General features: G+C 42.0%; 1 protein-coding gene across 1 annotated transcript in view; it reads left to right on the top strand.

The window, feature by feature from the left end:
* Positions 1-706: 706 nt before the first annotated feature.
* LOC121323880 (cytochrome c oxidase assembly protein COX16 homolog, mitochondrial) overlaps positions 707-23,201 on the top strand; it is a 31,101-nt gene continuing 8,606 nt past the window's right edge. The window contains exon 1 of the mRNA XM_041265194.1: positions 707-949. Within this exon, the coding sequence (XP_041121128.1) occupies positions 887-949 (63 nt within the window). The 5' untranslated portion in view covers positions 707-886. The remainder of the gene's footprint in view (positions 950-23,201) is intronic.

Below are 23,201 nucleotides of genomic sequence, written 5' to 3'. Positions count from 1 at the left end.
AAGGGAAACTGAAAGAACAGATTTAATGGCAGAAAATAGAACACATCATGATACAATAAACATGAACATTTAATTGGGTAGGACAGAGGTGCACAGTATTGCCAAGATGGAAGGTTTTGATAAAATGACAAGAACAGTGAAATAGTGATAAAAAAGGGAGGCATTGTTTTAGCATTTGTTCAGTGGTTGATAAGAGGGTACAGCAGGTGTAACAATAAAAGACAGTAAATAATCTGGAGTAGAATTAGAAAAGGACACTGCAACATTAATAAATTCCTGAATATCATACACAAAGCATGACACTGGAGATTGTGACCAGGGCAAGACAACAGAATTATTTTTGTAATTGTACAAAATATATTCCATAGAGAAGAAATATGATGAGGAAATTGAGAAAGGAAGGATTGACAAGACTTGTATATTTAGACTTTTTAAAACATATTACCAGAGAACTTAAATCACAAAACACGACAGTTAGTACATTAAGGAAACAGCGAGACACAACTCCATGTACAATTAAAATAAACACTTGTGTTCTGTTTTGTGACCAGCAGTTGGCAGCAATGAGTCGCATCACTGATTCTAGCAGCCACACTTTCATTAAAGAAGAAAAAGAGGTCTGTACTAAAGGTGTGTTTTTTCATTGCAGTTGGTATTATAGTTCAGAGGTGGTGGTGATTCGCAGACCCTACCGTACATAAGTAATCACTATATTTTCAAGTTCTTTGCAACTTACCAACAGTTACGAGAGAGAAATTGGGAATCTATATATGAACGGAACCTTTCTTCCTCGTTGAAGGCGGGGGACAAGTAGAGAGGCGTGCTGTATTACTTCCGGAAGTCGTCCTTGTTTTGACATGTGGATTGAAACTTTCATCCTTTAACTATGTGGAACAACTGGAAAGGACTGCAAAGGAATAGGACTGTGAGGTACGGCATCCCAATGCTGGTGAGTAGCGAGCTGCTGTCTTGTGTTGACGAGAGGAGTGGTTACTTTTCCATTTCTGAGATTCGTATAATAACTGGTGGTAACGAGTGAGCCCCAGCATAATAATAATACTATCTAAACACATCAAGATCAAGCACAGGAGTCGGGACATATTTTGAAATGTGTAAAGTAAAACAGTTGTGTATTATACGATGTACAGGGTTCATTGAGATGCATGGTAAAACATTTTGTCAATGTCATTTTATATTTCCACTTATCAAATGGTTGTTTAGGCTACATCGGTTTTTTTTTTTCTGTATTTAAGCATAATAACTGAGTCACAGTGCCTCAGTGACTTAGGATGCCAGAACGTGTGATCGCCATGGTAACCGTCACAGGGTAGCTTGGTGACAGCTACATTCCGTGCAGGAATCCGCATTCCTGAAAAACTTAATAAATAAATAAATTCAGTTTATAAACTGAAATATTAATGGTCTTAATTGAAGTGAATACCTATAAGACAAAGGCATACATCCACTTTATTTAATGACCCTTATGAAAATATCTTGTGATATTACTACAGGAAAAATACAACACATTACCATTTTCAGTTTCCTGTGCTATTTTGGGACATTTTACCACAGGCATTATCACAGGCCATTCCTGTGGTACTGTTCAGTTGTGTTTTAAGCCATTCCTGTTGTACCATTCCCGTCTTACCATGCTATTTCTATAGGTGGTGTCCTGTGGTACTTTTCATGTATGTAATCTCTTATGCTACTGAACCAGAGGTATTATTCTGACACCTACATCAATCCTATCATATTTGCATGTGGTTATAACCTGGTCCTGCAATTGCTGCCCTGCAGCATTACATTGAACAATTTGTCAGAACAGGTACAAAACGCAAGTTATGCCTCTACCATATAACATGTATCAGTTATTATTGCCACAAATACAAGTTTAACATCTGTATATTCAATAGTAAGTAAATAAATAATGTTTGTAGAGTAAATTTAAAAAATATGTGAAAGCAATCTCAACCAATACAAACACTATGAGATAAAATATGTAAAAAACAGAACAAATACTTTTCTTTTTTTGTATTAATTAGATTTATTAAAACACCAAAAACCAGAACAAAGAAAACAATTTTTGGTGTTAATGAAATTAAAACAACCAAACTTTTTTTCTTCCTCAATTATGACCACTGTTTTTCCAGTGCCTGGTTCTGCAGCTTCCTCTCATTACACATTTTATGTCTTGCTGCTTCCTTTAATTGCTTCATTTCTACACCCAGAAATGCAGCTTGAACCCTGTCTGTAAAATAAAAACAAAAATTACATTAAGAAATGTCCAATTACACATGTCCAAAATTACATACATACATGTCAAATTACAAATGTCCAATTTGTCCAGTGTCCGATTTAAACATTTTTTTTAAGTACACAATTTTTTTAATCTCCAAATTATTATGCTTTATAAAACAGTTTTTATAATGTTGTCTTAGTTGTTAGCGCACACGGGTCAGCATTCAGTGTCTTAACATAGAAGGTAATAGTTGTAAGTATGGGTAATTATACCTTCAGTAAGTTATGACAATTTTTTGTAAAACTTTGTTATATGCCATTAAGTTTCCAAAGGTTATAAAGTTACTCATTCCTATGCTGGTTCAAAGTGTAATTTTTTTTAATTGGTTTTACACATTCATGTTCCTCAAATGTGTTCTAGTAGCATTGCACATCTCACTTGGTAAAGTTATTAAATCACTGTAGACAAAAAATATTTCCAAAAATTATTAGTATGTGAATTATGAGACAGACAGTTATTTTGTTCTCGGAAAGGAGCCATTGGAGCTCCCGAGTGGCACATCTCATAAGAACATAAGAAAGTTTACAAACGAGAGGAGGCCATTCGGCCCATCTTGCTCGTTTGGTTGTTAGTAGCTTATTGATCCCAAAATCTCATCAAGCAGCTTCTTGAAGGATCCCAGGGTGTCAGCTTCAACAACATTACTGGGGAGTTGATTCCAGACCCTCACAATTCTCTGTGTAAAAAAGTGTCTCCTATTTTCTGTTCTGAATGCCCCTTTTTCTAAACTCCATTTGTGACCCCTGGTCCTTGTTTCTTTTTTCAGGCTGAAAAAGTCCCTTGCGTCGACACTGTCAATACCTTTTAGAATTTTGAATGCTTGAATTAGGTCGCCACGTAGTCTTCTTTGTTCAAGACTGAACAGATTCAATTCTTTTAGCCTGTCTGCATATGACATGCCTTTTAAGCCCGGAATAATTCTGGTCGCTCTTCTTTGCACTCTTTCTAGAGCAGCAATATCTTTTTTATAGCGAGGTGACCAGAACTGCACACAATATTCAAGATGAGGTCTTACAAGTGCATTGTACAGTTTTAACATTACTTCCCTTGATTTAAATTCAACACTTTTCACAATGTATCCGAGTATCTTGTTAGCCTTTTTTATAGCTTCCCCACATTGCCTAGATGAAGACATTTCTGAGTCAACAAAAACTCCTAGGTCTTTTTCATAGATTCCTTCTCCAATTTCAATATCTCCCATATGATATTTATAATGTACATTTTTATTTCCTGCGTGCAGTACCTTACACTTTTCTCTATTAAATGTCATTTGCCATGTATCTGCCCAGTTCTGAATCTTGTCTAGATCATTTTGAATGACCTTTGCTGCTGCAACAGTGTTTGCCACTCCTCCTATTTTTGTGTCGTCTGCAAATTTAACAAGTTTGCTTACTATACCAGAATCTAAATCATTAATGTAGATTAGGAATAGCAGAGGACCTAATACTGATCCCTGTGGTACACCGCTGGTTACCACACTCCATTCTGAGGTTTTTCCTCTAATCAGTACTTTCTGTTTTCTACATGTTAACCACTCCCTAATCCATGTACATGTGTTTCCTTGAATCCCAACTGCGTTCAGTTTGAGAATTAATCTTTTGTGCGGGACTTTGTCAAAAGCTTTCTGGAAATCTAAATAAACCATGTCATATGCTTTGCAATTATCCATTATCGATGTTGCATCCTCAAAAAAATCAAGCAAGTTAGTTAGGCACGATCTCCCTTTCCTAAAACCATGTTGACTGTCTCCCAGTACCCTGTTACCATATAGGTAATTTTCCATTTTGGATCTTATTATAGTTTCCATAAGTTTGCATATAATAGAAGTCAGGCTTACTGGTCTGTAGTTACCTGGTTCAGTTTTGTTTCCCTTTTTGTGGATCGGTATTACGTTTGCAATTTTCCAGTCTGTCGGTACCACCCCTGTGTCAAGAGACTGCTGCATGATCTTGGTTAGCGGTTTGTAAATTACTTCTTTCATTTCTTTGAGTACTACTGGGAGGATCTCATCCGGCCCAGGGGATTTGTTTATTTTAAGAGCTCCTAGTCCCTTTAACACTTCTGCCTCAGTTATGCTAAAGTTATTTAAAACTGGATAGGAACTGGATGACATGTGGGGCATGTTGTCAGTATCTTCCTTTGTAAAAACTTGTGAAAAGTAATCATTTAACATATTTGCTATTTTTTTTTCTTCCTCTACGATTTTGCCATTTGTATCTCTTAAACATTTAATCTCCTCTTTGAATGTTCTCTTGCTGTTGTAATATTGGAAAAACATTTTGGAATTGGTTTTAGCTCCCTTAGCAATGTTCATTTCTATTTCTCTCTTGGCCTTTCTAACTTCCTTTTTGACTTGCATTTGCAGTTCTGTGTACTCTTTCTGTGTACTTTCTTTTTGGTCCTTTTTTAATGCTCTGTAAAGTGCCTTTTTTCGCTGAATATTTTTTTTAATTGATCTATTAAACCATTTTGGCAATTTAGTTTTACATTTAGATTTGTCTACTTTAGGGATATAATTGTTTTGCGCCTCTAGTACTACGTTTTTGAAGAACAACCATCCTTCTTCTGTGGGTGTTTTCTCTATTTTACTCCAATCTACTTCTGTTAGTCTCTGTTTCATGCCTTCATAGTTTGCTTTTCTAAAATTGTAAACCTTAGCTTTAGTCTTTACTTTTGAGGATTTAAAAAACACTTCAAATGAGACCATGTTGTGGTCTGAGTTTGCCAGTGGTTCTCTGACCTCTGTTTTAGTTATTCTATCTTCGTTATTTGAATCAAGGCATGCCTCCCCTCCAGTAAGCCAAATGACTTGCCATTTCCCTTCTGGTGAACGCTGCAGTCATCAAATCCTGCAACATCTTCTGGGGATTTTTAGATGCAGGACATTTTTGGAGATTTGAAAAGTGGATTTTGTGATATCCCTTTGTTTTCCTGTGAAGGAAACCAATACATAAATACCTGTGAGCAGCCATGTTACAAAGCCTTTTAAACTCTGTAATATGTATATTTCACGGGGTGCCTTTGCGGGCTTGTGAGTGACAGAAAATGTTTTTAAATTAGTATGGTAGAAATATTTTCTCCTTATGACAATGTATTTTGCTTTTCGAACCGAGTCATACTTTTATGTATAACATTTTCTTCTTGAGAGCTTTTACAATATGTTCTTGCTTTCAGCTATACGGCACTTCTTTGCATATCTCCAGTTGAGAGTGAAAGTCTTCTTTTTTGATTCTGACATTTCTCCAACTTCTGTTTCCGTTTCAATAGATCATCTTTCCCCATCGGGGTTACAGCCTAAAACATGTATTAAAAAATAAAGCTGTTATTGTATGTACAGTTCCCTTTCAATTCGAATGACAACCATTACCAAATGGGAAGAGCCTCTCTGACCGTCAATCTCGGAGCAAATATACAAAAGCTGCCCTATCAGGTCCCTGCTGTGAGGGGGAAGTCCCGCCCACCTCCTGCTGAAGAGGGACGTCCTCACAGTAGCACATCGCCATTTTCTCTCTCATCTCTCTGAAACAGGTCGTACATTGCTTTTGCTTTTACGTACCGAATTTGGCTAATTTCTTGGATTTATCCACAAATTAAAGATTAATTCACTGTAAAAATTGCGCTCAAGTGTGTCTAAAAGAGTGCCCTTTCTTTATTCTCGGGCCAGTTTTCTGGCTAGAGCTGGTTTCGACCTCTCTGAAGAGATTAGCGAGCGGCTATTGCTCTTTTCACTACACGAGGCCTCGTGTAGTTGTTACACCGTGTGAGAGCTGCTGTGGTGCTGTAAGCAGACCCCGCAGGCTCGTGTCGTCGTCCTCTATGGCGATTTAATTGGCCACAGCGACCAAAGAGAAAAAAACAGCTCGGGCCTAGCGCCGTTTCCGGCTCCGATTGATTCGGCACCTGGGAATAGCTTCAAGGCCATCTGCAGCCCGGCACCGACCGCGCTACACGTCGGCATCGACATCAGTGCCAATCGACTCGGCTCCGCCCACTCGGCACCGACCGCACGCATCTTGACTTCGACCTCAGCGCCGACAGTGCGCGCCCCAGCAGAGTCTTTCTCCTCCAACCAGGGGAGAATGAGATCAGTGGTCCAAGAGCCTGCACAGAGGTCATCCAGGACACCCCCTGCTACAGTGACCAGGGAGCTCTCGCACTCATGTGGGTCACCCTCCCCTACCGCACCACTGGTACAGACACCTCTCAAGGGAGGCGAGATAGTCACCAGGGGATAGGCGGTCGCTGCGCAAGCACTGCTCCCCTTTCCCAAGGGACAGATGGTCACGGCTCAGACACTGCTCCCCTTCTCCACGCAGGCGCAGACGTGCACTGTCACAGACGCCTCAAAGGCACCCACGCTCGGCTGAGCGGCACTTCGTGGAGCTGGCAGAGACTGTAAAGGCAGAGCAGACCATGCTGGAGACCCTATTGAAATCTCAGGGCAGGCTGCCCCCTACCTCCGGGCAGCTCCAGCCCCCACAGTCTCATTCCCCATTCCCTCTGCCTAGACCCCCTAGCTCAGGCGAGTTATCCTTGTCTGCGTCCAGATCGGACATCTCTGACCCAGCCGCCTCCATCGGGCAGGCCATGGTGGGAGGCTCCGTAATGCCCTTGCCACATGTGCTGCAGATGGAAGAGTTTCGGGCCCTAATGCAGCATGCAGCTGCAGCCACGGACGTTCCCTGGCCGGCAGAACAGGAGCGAAAGGGGAACTGCTTCCACCAGCAGAAAGGGGACCCACAGCATGCCCTTCCCCTAAGCCAGGACTTCCTGGAACTGTTACGCTCCTCCTGGAGCAACCAAGCGTCTGCACCCTCAGTCTCCAGAACACCAGAGTCTCTGCTTCTTACTGCAGGAGCCCAAGAAGTGGGCCTAGGCATATTCCCCACTGTCAGGGACACAGTCACAGTTTTGGTGCAAGGATCCACCTTCACCAAGGGGGATAAAGACGCAACCTGTCCGTCCAAGCCTTGCAGAGATGCAATGCTCAAAAAAGCTTACGCATCGGCAGCGCTGTTGGCCTGAGCAGCAAATGCCATGTCCATACTGGTGCTCTACCAGAATCAGTTGGCAGAGAGGCTGCAGGTGAGGGCTTGTGACAAAGTGCCCACCCTTGTGCATATTACCTGTTATGTTGCATGTGGTTTGTTAAATGTTGGTGTATAGCCATTGGTACATGGGATATAAATGGGTCTGTAACACGAGTGTTTAAAATGTATATTTGTATTTAGGCACGAGGATTGCACAGCACTTCACGTGCAAGTAAAAAGTAATAATATGTGAGCACGGGAAATTGCACTTTATTAATTCACGTGCAGTTGTACCGAGACTCCAATTGAATGATTGATTAGCAGTGGAGTCTTGGTACAGCTGCATAAAAACAGCATGTTTTCACCCACTCGCGGTTGGGTGTTCGGTGAGGGGAGAACGGGATAGGAGACGGAGGTAAAAGTAATCATAAGAATAATAATAATAGTTAAAGTATCTGCTCACCGTGTTTGTTTGTCTAGTCCGTTTTGTTTGTCTTTTTTGTTTTGGCGACGTGTGCCGTGTCCTGTGTTTGTGTTTGTTTGTACAACCTTTTTATTTTCTGTTCTGTTTATTAAATGCTGAGCGAAACATTTGCTCAGCTCCACCAAACCACACCTCTCTGTCGTTCATTCCTTTTCCTGGTTCTGATGCCGCCCACTTCGGCAGTCTCTGTGACAGGGCTACACAGGCAGACACGGGGGAGCTCCAGGCGGTGACTAAGGCAATGACCAACCTAATAGATGTGTTAGGTCAGGCATCAGGGAGGTCATTGGCGACGCTGGTGGCCGCCTGCCGGCATTTGTGGCTGACACAAGCCAAGGTCATAGAGATTGAGAAGGTGGCACTACTGGACGCCCCCATTACACCGGGGCAGACTTTTGGGGCGACCATTGACGTAAGCCTTGAGAGGTCCCACAAGGCCACGGAGGTCAGCTCCAAGTTTTCGCACCTTCCGGCTTACCGTCAGCGCCCAAGGTGGCATGGGCAGTCTGCCAGGGTGAAAGGGTCTGAACATTGCCCTCCACCCCAGAATAGACAAGCAGGCAGAGGCAGGCCCAGCGGCAGGGGACCACCGCGGGTCAGGGATAACCGGTTCTCTGGCCGGAGACCAAGGCCAGGGCCTAAGAAAGACCCACCCCCTCCCAAGCCCAAGGGAGACCGCCTCAGAGGGGCCCCGGCTGCCACCAAACCCCCCCACAACCGGACTGATCAACGGCAATGACCCATGGCAAGGCTGGACTCCTGGGTGCTATCGACAGTGAGACACGGATACACTTTGCAATTCCGCATAAGTCCGCCACCCTTCAAGGATGGGCTCCTCACCACCGTTGAACTAGCAAGGGCGACACTCCTTCAACAGGAGATCGCCAATCTTCGAAGGAAGAACGCTGTACGATTGGTAAGTCCAAGAGATGCGCTCAGCGGCTTTTACTCCAGGTACTTCCTGTTGCCCAAAAGGGAAGGCGGTTTTAGACCAATTATGGACCTCATGGTCCTCAACTTGTTCCTCAAACAGAGAAAGTTCAACATGTTGACAGCACAGCGTATCCTCCAGTCCGTCCAACTGGGCGACTGGTTCACATTGATTGACCTGCAAGACACCTACTTTCACGTCCCGATCTGTCCCGCACACAGAAAATATCTGTGCGTCGCGTACGCGTACGAATTCTGCATGCTGCCATTTGGCCTCTCGCTGGCACCCCACACATTTTCAAAGTGCATGGATGCAGCACTGGCTGCACTCAGGCTGCAGGATATTCGGATCCTAAACTATCTGGATGATTGGTTGATTTGCGCGCAGTCAAAAGCGCGCGCAGAGGCTCACACAAAACAGGTCATAGATCATGTGGTGAAGTTGGGGCTCTCAGTACGTCAACAGAAGAGCAACTGTTGGAAGACAGGATTCGGTCATTGGAGACCACACTCTCCCTATTCAGAGAGGACGCTCTCCTACAAGTCAAACGATATCAAAGGTTGTTGGGGCTGATAGCAGCCGTCTCGAGAATCCTTCCACTAGGGCTGCTGAGAATGCACCCGCTTCAGGCCTGGGTGAATACGTTAAAGGTGCACCCAGTCCAAGATCGGTACCGGCTGGTGCGAGTGTCCAGACAATGCTGGAAGACACTGGACTGGTGGCTCCGTCCCTGGAATCTGTGCTTCGGATCCCCTTACAGAAGGGAAGTGATCACTACAGACACCTCCAGTCTGGGCTGGTGAGTGGTCTGGAACGGGAGAGGAATAAGAAGTCAGTGGAAGGGACATTGGCAGCAAGCACACATAAATGCACAAGAGCTGCAAGCAGTGAGCCTGGCATGTTACATTTTCGCCAGCAACTAGCGCACAAACATGTGCTGGTCCGGACGGACAACACCACAGTGGTAGCCTACATAAATCGCCAAGGTGGCCTGCGCTCACCGGGCCTTCACCACGCAGTGCACAGACTCCTGTCCTGGACGCACAGAAACTTGCGTTCTGTCAGGGCAATTCACCTCCCCAGTGTGGACAACAAGGCAGCAGACCTCTTATCCAGAGGAGCTGCAGACAGCACAGAGTGGAAGCTGCATCCTCAAGTGGTGGAGCAGATTTCGGAGAGGTTTCGACCGGCACGAGTCGACCTCATTGCCCCCTATGGTTCTCCATAGAGCACAAGACGGGGGGGGGTCCCCTGGGAGTAGATGCGCTAGCTCACCCCTGGCCACAGGGGCTCTTGTATGCTTTCCTTCCGCTACCATTAATACCACTGACACTAGAGAGGATCAGGGTGGAGAGAGCACAGGTTCTGCTGGTTGCACCCAGATGGCCGAGATTTCCCTAGTTTGCTCTCCTATCCGACATGTCGGGTCAGCAGTAGCGGCTCCCGCTACGCAAGGACCTCCTGAGCCAAGCAGAAAGGCTATTATGGCACTCGAACCCAGCCCAGCTCCAACTCAGGGTCTGGCCATTGAACGGAACGAGGTTTGCCAGATGCAGTAGTAGAAACACTACAGTCTGCTAGAGCGCCGAGCACTAGAGCCCAGTACTCATATAAATGGAAAGTTTTTTTTCTAAGACTGGTGCTTGCCGAAGGTCACGATCCGGTGACTTGCCCGATTGAGACGATATTAACCTTCTTACAACACCTGTTTGACGCAGGAAAATTAGCGTCCACTTTGAAGGTATACCTGGCAGCAATATCAGTGTGCCATGACAAAATGGACTCAGTGTCCCCTGGGGCACATTTCCTGGCGGTACAATTTCTTAAAGGGGCTCGGAGGCTTCGTCCTCCCATGAAAAGTATGGTCCCCAAGTGGAATCTAGAACTGGTACTGCGGGCCCTCATGGGTCCCCCATTTTAGCCCATGGCGTCAGCAGAACTGCACCCTGTTTCATTAAAAATGGCATTTTTAATAGCCATTACATCTGCCAGACGAGTAAGTGAGCTTCATGCGCTGTCCATCGATGACACATGTATGGCTTTCACTGGAAATGACTCGCAGTAAGAACAAATCCATCCTTTTTGCCAAAGTTGGTACCCTCATTCCATATCAACGAATCAGCCGTCCTGGAGACAGAGATGCGTCCCGCTCTAGAGGTCAGGCCCTATCAAAGCAACGTCTAGCGCACTGGGTGACAGATGTGATACGCTTGGGATATGAACACACTGACTGCTCGTTACCGGGGGACATTACGGCACATTCTACCAGGGGCCAGTCAACTTTGTGGGCTTTCCTTCATGGTGCCTCCTTAGATGAGAATGCTGCTACATGGACAGGTAGTCAGACATTTGTGCGTTTTTACCGCCTTGATATGACAAACCGAACGAGACCCTCTCTGGGCTCTAGAGTTTGGCAGGCGGCATGCCCCTAGGCGTCATGTGGGCTCTGTTGCTATTGCTGTGGGGCTGTATTTTCGGTAATCTGGAGCTACGACAGCTTTGGTACAGCTTTCCCATTCGGTAATGGTTGTCATTCGAATTGAAAGGGAACGTTAGGTTATTACCATAATCCTGGTTCCCTGAAAGAGAATGGCAACCATTACCCTTCGAGGTCGTGGCCCAGCTGACCTCTGATTTCGAAAGAAAATGGCGATGTGCAACTGTAAACGTCCCTCTTCAGCCAGAGGTGGACGGGACTTCCCCCTCACAGCAAGGCCCTGATAGGGCATCTTTTGTATATTTGCTCAGAGACTGACGGTCAGAGTGGCTCTTCCCATTCGGTAATGGTTGTCATTCTCTTTCAGGGAACCAGGGTTATGGTAATAACCTGATGTTATTTTAATAATACAGCTGTATTCCTAAATAAGAAACTAGTGTTGCAAATGTAAAAACTGTTAATGTTCATGGAATTGCGATGTAGAAAACATGTTACAAACTTTGAGATGTGAAATAAACAAACAGATAGGTACTTCTACAAGCACACACACAAACATGTCTTTACCTGTGTCTTTTCAGCTTTTTTTTCTTAGTTTTTTGTTATTGTTAAAGTTTTTTTTTTTTTTTTTTAATGTTTTTTTTTAATTTTTATTATTAGGCTTCCAAGCCAAAGTGTGACTGATCAGGTTCTGACTTGGCAGGTAAAAAGTTGGATACTTTGGCTGTCTGATGCTGAAAAAATTTTGCTTCTGCTTCCTTGCAATTGTCACCGTGACGCATTTTTCTATAAAACCTTTCAAAATCTTCCTCTTGGGAAGCGGTGAAGTGATTGATCTGAAACTTGGCATGTATCATCAGCATCCAAACCTGCATCAAGTTTGCAAAGCAGAAGTTGCTGTGATAAATTTTAATGTCAAAATGGCTGCCATTAATCTTATCGAAATGCGCCCCTAACAACAAACTGCTGCTATTTGAAAACTGTTTGTAATTTAGTTGACAAAAGGTTTACTTGACTAACGCGAAACTTCACAAGCATCTTCCTTGACACTGTAGCAATACAACTGACTTTTAAGAAACTGGTGTTAAACCGAAATGGCTGTGTGACGCATTTCTTCTTGAAACCTCCCGAAATTTTATTCTTTGGCACCATTGAAGTGATTAATCTGACACTTGGCAGATATTATCAGCATGCAACCATGGACCAATATCTCATACAAATCAACATCAATGTTACAATATCCAATAACAAAACCTAAAGACATATTTAGGTTATTTAGAGTTTGCTATTTTATAGTAAAGCGCTTTCAAATCTGAGAAATATAGAAGTCTGGCCATGTATTTGTTTTTGTTTTGTTTTTTTGCTGGCAAATTCACCAAAACCTCTCTCTCGAAGTCCCAGTTGACGTTGTTAAAATGTTTCATCTGTTTCATCTCTGGGACCGATAAAATCTGTGACTCCAATTTCCACTGTCCCTTCTTCAAAGAAGACAAGCAAGACATACTTCACATTTCTCTATCACCTGACAAATGACGGTTAAGAATAATCTGCAGCCAGACTCAGCACGAGCACACAACCTGTCTGACTCCGCGAGGACATTCTGCCATGAGTCATTCAAGCACGACTAAACGGCGAATGTTTAAATTTTAGTTTAAATTTACTAAACACTTATAAAGCTTATAAAAATGGTACTCATTATAACAAATTCCAGCAAGTGAGCTGTGAAATGCAGTGCATTCAAAATGTGGTGTAATAAATATATAGCATTGAGTAGCAACGTTAAAAGGCAAAATAGTAACTGCTGCTTTTAATGAAATGCCTGTTGTACTGTTAGCTGTTATAAAAATCCTTTGATAATTCTTGTTGCATTTAAAATTACTACAGGAGTATCACAGGATTACCATAGACTGTGATACGCGGCAGCTTCCAGTTGCTTTAAAAAAGGAAAGGTACCAAACATAAAAACTACCATGAGATGCTTCGCAATCAAAACCAACTATACAAGGCGTGCATATTCCGAGGAAACAAGTACAGAGCAAAAACAGCCTTCGGAAACAGTAAAATTGTTAAGGCGTTTTAGAATTGTATTACCTTTTTTTTTTGTTTTTTTTGTTTTTTTTTAAGTACAAAACTGTATCGGTGTGCTTAACAAAATAGTTATTAGCTGAGTAATTGTTAGATTGTGTAAGCGCCATTCAAAAATAAAAACAATCTTATGGATTATTTGTTTGATCATTCTGATTTTGTGTAAGTGATCACGTTTAAATGGTAATACTAGTAGCAGATCTATATTTATAACAGGAGTTTTCTACATTTAACATGTTGAGATGACAGCGATAAATAAAATGAGTTATCATCGGAAAGAAATACGCCAAGGTTTAATTTTTAAACTATTATTCTGTTATTATGTACTGTGTTATTTTAAAGGCTTCAGAGTTGGTACAACATCAGTGAATTGAAGAGAAAAACAAAACAAAACACGAGGTCGAATACGTCAGGATACAATAGTAAATACAATAGCTCTTTAGAGACGTTCACGAGTTCTGGCAAAGATATAAGAAATAACCCACTCCAGGTAATTGTCTTGCTGCACATCCTGGAGTGGGTTATTTCCCTTATAAAATGGCTAAATATTTAAGGAAAAAAATAAGAAATATATTATGTATCATTCCACTGAGAAAAAATAGTCCCTGGAGACTTTGATTGTAACATATATTTTGTACTTTTTTAATTTGCCATAAACGTTACATTGAATATTGGAAGAGCCAAACACTGCACTGGCACTCGAGGGAGGGGCTTCAGAGTTGTTTTGTTTTTTTTTAGTAGGAAGTGATCCTACTCAGGCTTTGTGATCTTCAAGAGAAGCTGACCAATAATTTCTGAGGCTGTTTTCACACCAATGGCCAGTAACCAGCATAATTTTCATAGATTGTAAACCAGCATTAGGTGATATGTGGACTAAACGACTTCCGTGTCACTTTGGCAGTGCCCCAGTCCTTCCCGTCCGCAGCGAACACAATAGAATTCTATACTGAACCCGACCTGGTTTAAAAATCCAAAGACTGTGTCAGCAAAGAGCAGGAGAGATTTTAATTTTGTTTTAAATATGTTTCTGAAATCGGAGCATAGTGGTGAGATGTATATGTTGTGTCGAGTTTAAACACTGCATACTCGCTAGTCAGTTTTATAAGGCAATATTTAGTTTTATAAGTAGATGCAGCGGCTGCAGATATATACATTCTGAGTGAGACTTGCTTGGTGATTTCTGAGATGGCTTTTGAATAGTGTTGCTGCTACTGCTAGCCTCATAATTTTCTTTGTTCTGTTCCCTGACTAAATAAATACCACAGTATGTTTGCCAATTTTTCTGTAATTATTAGTGACAGAGATGAAAAATGTTAATTTAAATGCTGTTTCAGTTGTATGTTGACATTTTTACCTACAGAAACACTGTTTAGATAATTGTTACTATTAAGGCGTAGTAATATTAATAGATCAGGTAAGTAAGTTGGTCTATGATGTCATAGCCATGCGGTAAGACAATAATTACTGCACGGTCATGTGAGCTTGTTCAGCCAATCGCAGCACTTAATTTATCCAAGCTATTTTATAAATAGCATTGTCCGATTCCCGAGCGTGTTAATTGGGCTTCACGTGGCGTACAAACAACCTTTTCCTAAATGTTGTCATATGTAGATCCAATTTATTTGCCAAATGTTCAGCTTTTAAATAGTACTCATGGAACTTTTCATCTGTTCTCAGGCTTTGCAGAACACTTAACAGCTCTCTACAGCACTGGCAAAATCCATGTCCTCCCTCTGCAAAAAATGCTACAATAATTCACGCTGTTTAACCCATCCAAAAATACCAGAAGGCAGATTGTAAATTCTAAATACATCTGAATCATAAGGACTTTTGCCTCTGCTGATTCACTTGCTTTAGTGGCATTATGCTGAATATTTTGTAAGGCTTCTCGAATAACAGAAAACTGTTCATCTGTAATATGCAGAGCTCGGCAGTGTGAATACCAATGCGCTTTGTGAAGAGCCTGAAGACATCTTTCCCAACCGCTGTATTCACTGCCATGCACACTTGAAGACCCTTCTGCGTGGGCCATGATGTCCTTCTGTATTTTTTTAAAAACAGTGCTGTGGTGCTTGCTAACATGGATGAATGTGTACAGGTTTTGGACGTGGTATTAGCGCTCACAGTGTCAACCATATTTAGACAATGCGTCTGTGTGACAGAAGTATAATGAATCGTGGTTGTAAATCTCCCTCCCAAGGGTGCTAAGCAGCGAAAATAGAGTTCATTGGACGGGCTGGTCTGACAGTTCTTTCCCAGGGTCGGGAAGTCGGTCAGTCTGGAAGAAGGCGAGACTTCGTTGCAAGAACATATTTTGACCCGGAAGGGAAACGACTTAGCATCTACCAAGGGGTCATGTGTGACAGTATAAAAGGGGCCAGAGAATCGCAATCTACTCCTTCACGTGGTTTTTGTATTAAGACTAAAAGAACTGTGAGAGACACAGATAAACCTGTGTATAAAGAATATTTGTGAGTGTTTTGTTTGTTTGTGTCTATTAGTAGTTGTGTTTGTAAACCACAAGGCGGCTAACATGTATCCGGAGCTGTTGCCTTAGGCCAGCACAAAGCCGGATCAGCACTTCACCACAGTCACTATTAATAATTGTTATCACCCACCAAGAGCACTACTGCACGCACCCGGATTGGTGACCGTGTCGAGTATGATTGTGGGGCAGGTAATGTGTGTTTATTATTTGGGCTGCAATCCCTGTCTTTTTTCTCCGTGCTTTACACATTGGTGTGTATAGCCAGAGCCTACTGTTTGATCGCCAGACCTGGAGTTACAAAAATAATAAAGTCTCTTTTCCAAACTGGATTACAATTGTCTGTCTGTGATTATTCCTGCACTGCATCACCTCTGCACCTGTTCACAATCAGCACCCACTTTGCCACACTCTGATACATGGCTGTTTACGTTTTTTGCCCCATCGCAGTACTGCCCTCTTAGCTTGTCAAAAGACAGGTTCATGTTAGCCAGAAAATATGAAAAAGTTGTTCAGCTGTTGTACTTGCTGTAAAGCAACCGCTACTTGTTCCCTACCAGCAACATCAGGAGTTTTATCCAACATCACACTGAAATATCTGGCAGTGGCTAATTAATTTCTGATCTTATTCTGTTCCTACGGTGCATGAATTAAGTGCTTCCTAGTGGAAGGTGAAGTGCTGGTGTCCGGGTTTAATGCTGGCCTGCGGCTGCAGCTCCGGGTCGTGCTGGTAATCTTGAAAACAGACGAAACAAACAATGTTTACAAGACAGACTAACAGAACACTCACGGTTTCTTTTAAATGCAGGAAGTTCTTTTAGGTTGTTTATTTAACCATTTACAAAAGAACAGATTACTTTGCTACCCCCCTATTTTATATCCTCGCTCATGACCCCTTGGTTAACGAGCGCATCCGCTTCTCCAATCCCCGGATGCCACGCCGTTTCCCATTTGGGTCATTGAGTTCGGGTACCGTAGCTCAGTCCCTTTTCTAGCCGGCCGACTTCCACCTACCCACGGGAATAAAGTGTAATGCCTTTTATCCAGGGTATTCTGCTCCCTTTATCTAGTACCCTCTCGGGTCGGGAGGGAGATCTAACACCAAACATCATTCAATCTCTGTCACAGTGTAACATCACAATCCAACCACATGTGGAGAGTTTCAACACGATGGGTAGACCTGTTAGAAAAAGGGAGCCCAACTTTCAAGAAATATTCTGTTATTTATCAAAAAGGAAATGCCCAGATACACTTAAAGGGAACAGTGGAGGAAATAATGTCAGCGTTTTTCATTACAAATGCCCAATTAATGTACAAACACAAAAAACAAAAACAAAGGTGAGCCCCAGAATAGACATGTTCTATGAGTATGTACAGGTGTTACACTTTAGTATGTTTATAATAAGTAGTGTTTGTTATAATATTAACCCTGTGTGGTCCTGTGTCGGACCAGGTCCGACATTAGAATTTTCCCTTTCCAGTCTGATGTCCAAAGCTGAGAAAACCTTTCAATGGCCGAGTGAGACTGATACGAACCAAATGAAACCGAAAAAAAGGGCGTATTTCATAGCCCCATGCATTACAGAGACAACACAGACATAACAAAGGAAGGAGGTAGCTGCTTCTGCATCCAGCGCTCAAAAAATATCATGGACATTTGCAGAGCTTTTTGAGAATTTATATAATAATAAAATAATGACTTGGAACGCATTATTGAGGAGTTTGGCGATAAAACGAGTGATCAGGAGAGGATTTATCAGTATGCACGACCATAAAGAGGTATGTGAAAAATACAGCGAACAAGGGGTGGGGCTTGGCTGGAGTTACAGTACTGAGTGTCTTTTTGCGATTCAATGCCTTTTAAACCTGTTTTACTCTGACAAAAAAAATATTTTAAACAGTGCATGTAAAATAAACCGCGCTTGTGAAAATAAATTGGACCTGACACGTCTGAAAAGCTCTAACTAAATGGACAGCAAAGAGTTAATTAAACATATTATTTTTTCTTCATTAAAAAAGTTTTATTAAAGAAGATAACATATTCAAAACATGCATATCCCTCGAATTATTGTTTTTCGAGCAAAATAACCCAATACGCTTTTTCTTTAATGTGTATATAGTTCATTTTCTTATTTTTTTATTTTTTTTGCTTTGTGTTTCAACTCTCCGTATTTTGATAGACAGTACAGTTACAGTTTTTATTAGGAAATTATTATGTTGGTTAATTCAGTTAGCTTTAGCTGAATAAACGATTGGGGAAAATGCAAATGTAATACCATAACTGTAAAAAGCAACGTAAATGCTTTGAACTTAATGTACTCAAGAGTGTTGCAAAGGTGTTTTGAAAGTACATAGTGTGTTGTTTTGAAAGTGACTAGTAGAGTGTCTTGAACGTACACTAAAGACACTCCTCAGTGTGTGAGTTTTATGAGCATACTTGTGACAGATGCTTGGTGTTAGATCTCCCTCCTGACCTGTGAGGGCACTAGATAAAGGGAACAGAGTACCCTGACACTTTATTCCCGTGGATAGGTGGAAGTCGGGAGGCTAGAAAAGGGACTGAGCTACGGTACCCGAACTTAATAACCCGAACGGGAAATGGCACGGCATCCGCGGATTGGAGAAGGGGTCATGAGGGAGGGTATAAATAGGGGTGTAGCACAGTAATCTCTTCCTTTGTAAATGGTTGGATTTGACCTTGAAGGAATACCGTGTAATACTGAAACCCGAGAGTGTTTGTCTTGTGTTTGTTAGAGTCGGCTGTAACTGTTGTTTGTCTCAATAAACTACGAGTAACACGATCCAGAGCTGTAGCGCAAGCCAGCATCGACCAGGGCATCACTTTCACCCCAGCATTTCACGGAGAACTGTAAATTGCACCACTAGCACGTAATATCACTTCACTGTCTTGTTTGTGTTTAGTGTTGGTGTTTGTAAAACCTGGACTTTTGGTTGCGGGTCAAATCCGGGGATTACAATTACAAGCGATACAAGCCGCTGTGTCACTCCAACATTTATTGTTTACTAGTGTTTGCCTTCGGGCTCTGGACATTATCATTCATTAAATAAAACACCCTTGCATCTGAAAGCAGTTGTCTGCGTGATTAATCTGCTCTGCACTCACCTGTATTCACTCAGCACTTTGCCACAGCACTACCCTGGTGTCGTGTTATTTTCAGGTACGCAGTCAAAAGTGGTAGCAGTGCACTGCGCTTGCTCGTGCCTAACAACTGCTAAGAAAGCAGGGAAGTGCCCATTCATATGTGGTACGTTATGCTATTTTCAGTCTTTTAATCTTTTTAAATTCATATATTCCAATCTTTTATGTCGCTATTAATGTAATTTATAATTGTTTTCCACTATTAAGAAAATAGTATGCAAATATCTATAATATGCAATACATTGGGTCTTGTACATTTTGTTACTTGTGCAACTTTGTGGTGGACTTGTCATTTTGTCTTGTTCTGTTTCCAGTTTGTTTACAAAAAATTGTGTATAATTAATGGTAAATGTACGTATGATCGCAATTGATTGCACATGTACCAAAATCTGACAGAGTACCACTTCCAATGTGATAACGTACTGCTTTCTGACGTTACACAGGTCATGGCCGTGCCCCATGCATGTGAATTGTGTCGTACAGTGTGTGAAAGCATAGCACAGGTAGCTGTTGTATACCAGAACAACAAGCCTTGTATTTCTACAGTTGATTAGCCAGTATTACTGTGTAATGATGTATAACTTCATAATATACAACTGCATTTACTCAGTCAGCAGATAGGCCTGTGTTTATACTACCGATATCGTCAGTGTGACAAGAGGAGTGTGGGTGAGCACCTGACACTGTTTAAAATAACTGGTGTATGTTCAAATAAGAAAACTAAAACTCAGCAGGGAGCAGCGGTACGTGACTTGGATTGAAATTGTTTCTTTGTTTCAATGTGAAGTTGGGGGTGTCGATCAGGAGGTGTGTGATGAGTCAAAGGGTTTTCGGTCTGTGATTCAGCCTCCCGACAGTAGATGGCATCAAACCAACTCGGGACTTCCCTTACCAAGATCTCGTGACCATGGCAAAAGTCATCTTTGAGGGGCGGCACCTTGGTGAGGGGCGGAAGTACGAGTATGTAACTTCCAGCCACTGGAGTCAAGTGAAGGAGAAGGACACGTGTCGGTTGGGGATTGGTGTTCCACTGACTACAGAGGCGGGACATTACATACTAAAGGGAACGTACTACTGTGTTCGGGGTTGGTCCGAAAGTAAAGTAGGAGGAGTAACGGGTGAAGGGAGAGTCTGGTTTTGTGCAGCGGGATTTTTTTGAAACACTAACATTTCTTTTGTCTTTTTTTTGTTTATGTATGGTCACCACGAAGACAAATTAAAGACGAGTCATCACAGTTTGTTTTGGATTCCACCCCTGCACTCCTTCCCTCACACCATTTTGTTTTTCGTTTGTTATTTAATCCTTTTGTTGTGTATAGAAAATAAAAATAAATTATTTTATTTCTGTACACATAAATTACTGTCTGGACATTCCATTTAATACACTCTCGCCTCACAAGGTGGTTAAATAAATTGGAGACGTTGCCACCAGGATTTGACGCAAGCTTTTTATATGCTTGTGGCAATGTGCCCCACCTCTGTGTGTATTTTGTGTTCTATGTTGCGTATGGTGTGTTAATGTTGGTGTATAGGTATTGGTGCACGGGTTATAAATGGGCCTGTGTAGCATGCATGATTTAAAATATATAGTTGTATTTAGGCACGGGGATTGCACTTCATGTAAGTAATTAATAGTATGTGAGCACGGGGTTGCACAAATTAGTTCACGTGCTGGGATTCAAGTGAATAATTAATTAGTAATTGAATCTTGGCACAACAGTATATATAGTTGCACATTTTACTCACTCAGGGTTGTGTGTTCAGGGCGAAGGAACGTGAGAGAGTGAGGAGGATAATAATAATAATAATAATAATAATAATAATAATAATGCTGGAAGCATCAGCACCGTACTTGTCTTGTGTTTAGTGTTCGTGCCCTGTTTCGTTTAGTGTTAGTACGTTTTGTTTGTTTAGTGTCTGTTTCGTTTAGTGTTAGTACGTTTTGTTTGTTTACTGTTTGTCCCGTTTCTTAGTGTCTGTTTCGTTTATTGTTAGTACGTTTTGTTTGTTTACTGTTTGTCCCGTTTTTTAGTGTCTGTTTTGTATAGTGTTAGTACGTTTTGTTTGTTTACTGGTTGTCCTGTTTCTTAGTGTCTGTTTCATTTAGTGTTAGTACGTTTTGTTTGTTTACTGTTTGTCCCGGAAGAAACACACAGTACTGCCAGGTGAAATGTGAATTGAGGTGCTGCGGTTTAATAAGTGAACAAAATAAAAGGTTTAAACAAAAAAAAACAGCACATGGCACATTAGGCCAAAATAAATAGACAAACAAAATGTACTAACACTAAACGAAACGTTTAGTGTTAGTACGTTTTGTTTGTGTATCACAAACAAAACGTACTAACACTTTTAGTGTACACTAACTACCCTTGTTACAATGGACTGGTGCAGCTCTCCCTCACTTGCAGGGGACAGGTGCGGCTCTCCCTCCTGCTCTGGAGACAGCAATGGGACCTCTCCCTCTGACGCTGGAGACGGCAGCAACGGCTCCTCTCCCTCTGGCTCTGGAGGCAAAACCAGAAGGCATTCTTCCTCTGTTGGTGGAGATGGGAGCTGCAAGTAGTCTCCCTTCAGCCCAATGAGAATGCAGGTGGGCGTGGCTCCTCCCACTTGGAATGCATCCTGCTTGGGCAGTCCCATATCGGCAGCCAAGTAGTTGATCACCACGGCTGCCGGGCTCACGAAGGGCACTGGGTAGAAATGTTGTTCCCAGCGTTTCCAACGTACCCCATCTCTGGCCCACAGCAGGTCAACAACCAGTGGGAGGTCCTCCCTGCTCCACTCTGGGTCCGACACCCAGTCCAGCATCTCCTCAGAGGATGGGAAAGGCTCTGTTTCCTCCCACCTGGGCTCTATTTCCTCCTCCTTCTCCTCCGGCAGTCATTGCTGCTGCTTTCCTCTCCCGCTTCTCCCCATTTCTTTATTATTATTATTATTTTTTTTTTTTTTTTTTGTAATCCAAAAACAGTTTTTTTTTTGTTTTTTCCCCACACAAAAAAAAACAACCGTCCTTTTTTTTTTTTTTCCCTACTCTGGTCTGCGTCTAGGAGGCGCTGGTAGTCCCGGTTCTGACACCACGTGTCACAAAGACGGCCGGAGTGGGGGACATCAGACTAGAAACAGGAACCAGGAAATAAACAGAGAGAGAGGTGGAGTTTGGTGGAGCTGAGCGAATGGTCTCGCTCAGCATTTAATAAATGAACAGACAGTCAGAAAAGAAATGGTTGTAAGTCAAACAAAAACACAGGACACGGCACATTCGCCAAAACAAAGTGACAAACAAAACGGACTAACACTAAACAAAACACGGTGAGCTTCTGTTTTACTTAATACTTTTACAATTACCTCCGTCTCCAATCCCGTCAACGAACACAACCCCGAGTGGGTGAAATCATGTTGCATTTATGCAGCTATACCGAGACTCGACTGCTACTCAATCATTCAATTGGAGTCGCGGTACAACTGCACGTGAATTAATAAAGTGCAATTCCCCGTGCTCACATATTGTTACTTTTTACTTGCATGTGAAGTGCTGTGCAATCCTCGTGTCTAAGTACAAATATACATTTTAAACACTCATGTTACACAGACCCGTTTATATCCCGTGTACAATGACTATACACCAACATTAACATACAACATATAACACAAAATACACACAGGGGCGGGCACTTTGCCACAGCCATGCATCAACTGTTTAGTTTATTATTTTTGTTATATTATACCTTTTTGAAACATTCCAACACAAGTATCTCAACAATTTTACAATTTGCTGTAAAATGTAAACGTATGGAAGACATTTATTCTGGTGCTGCCTCTAATTCTGAATAATTCTCTAATTTTTTTTAATGAAATAAATACAGAATTTTTGTGAAACATACTTTTACTTTTATGAATCCTGTCTGAGATCCTATCATAACTGCAGCCCCGTCAGTCAGTTACTATCATAGATAAACTGCATGCTTAACTGGTGGTCTGCATAGAATTGCTTTATACTTTTATAAAAACACTGGCTTCTGCACTACCTTCAATTATAACCATCGCAACAGGTGGAAATAAAAAAGCTTCAAGTACATACATGCCCAGGAAGTTCTCGCAATTGACGTTTACCCTGCAGGTTCCGTTCATGTGGACTCTGAGCTTATTCTTGGCCAAGCTACACGGCTGCTAGATTTGTTGGTGAACGGGACATGCATTTTTACAGAGGGAATGAGCTGCAAGACAGACGCAAATATGCTTGTTAACACTTTACAAGAATGCTGTCAAAATGATATGTTTACCTCAACATGCTGG

The sequence above is a fragment of the Polyodon spathula genome, chromosome 12 (assembly GCF_017654505.1).
Source record: "Polyodon spathula isolate WHYD16114869_AA chromosome 12, ASM1765450v1, whole genome shotgun sequence".
NCBI lineage: Eukaryota > Metazoa > Chordata > Actinopteri > Acipenseriformes > Polyodontidae > Polyodon > Polyodon spathula.
This window is presented reverse-complemented; position numbering and strand designations above follow the sequence as displayed.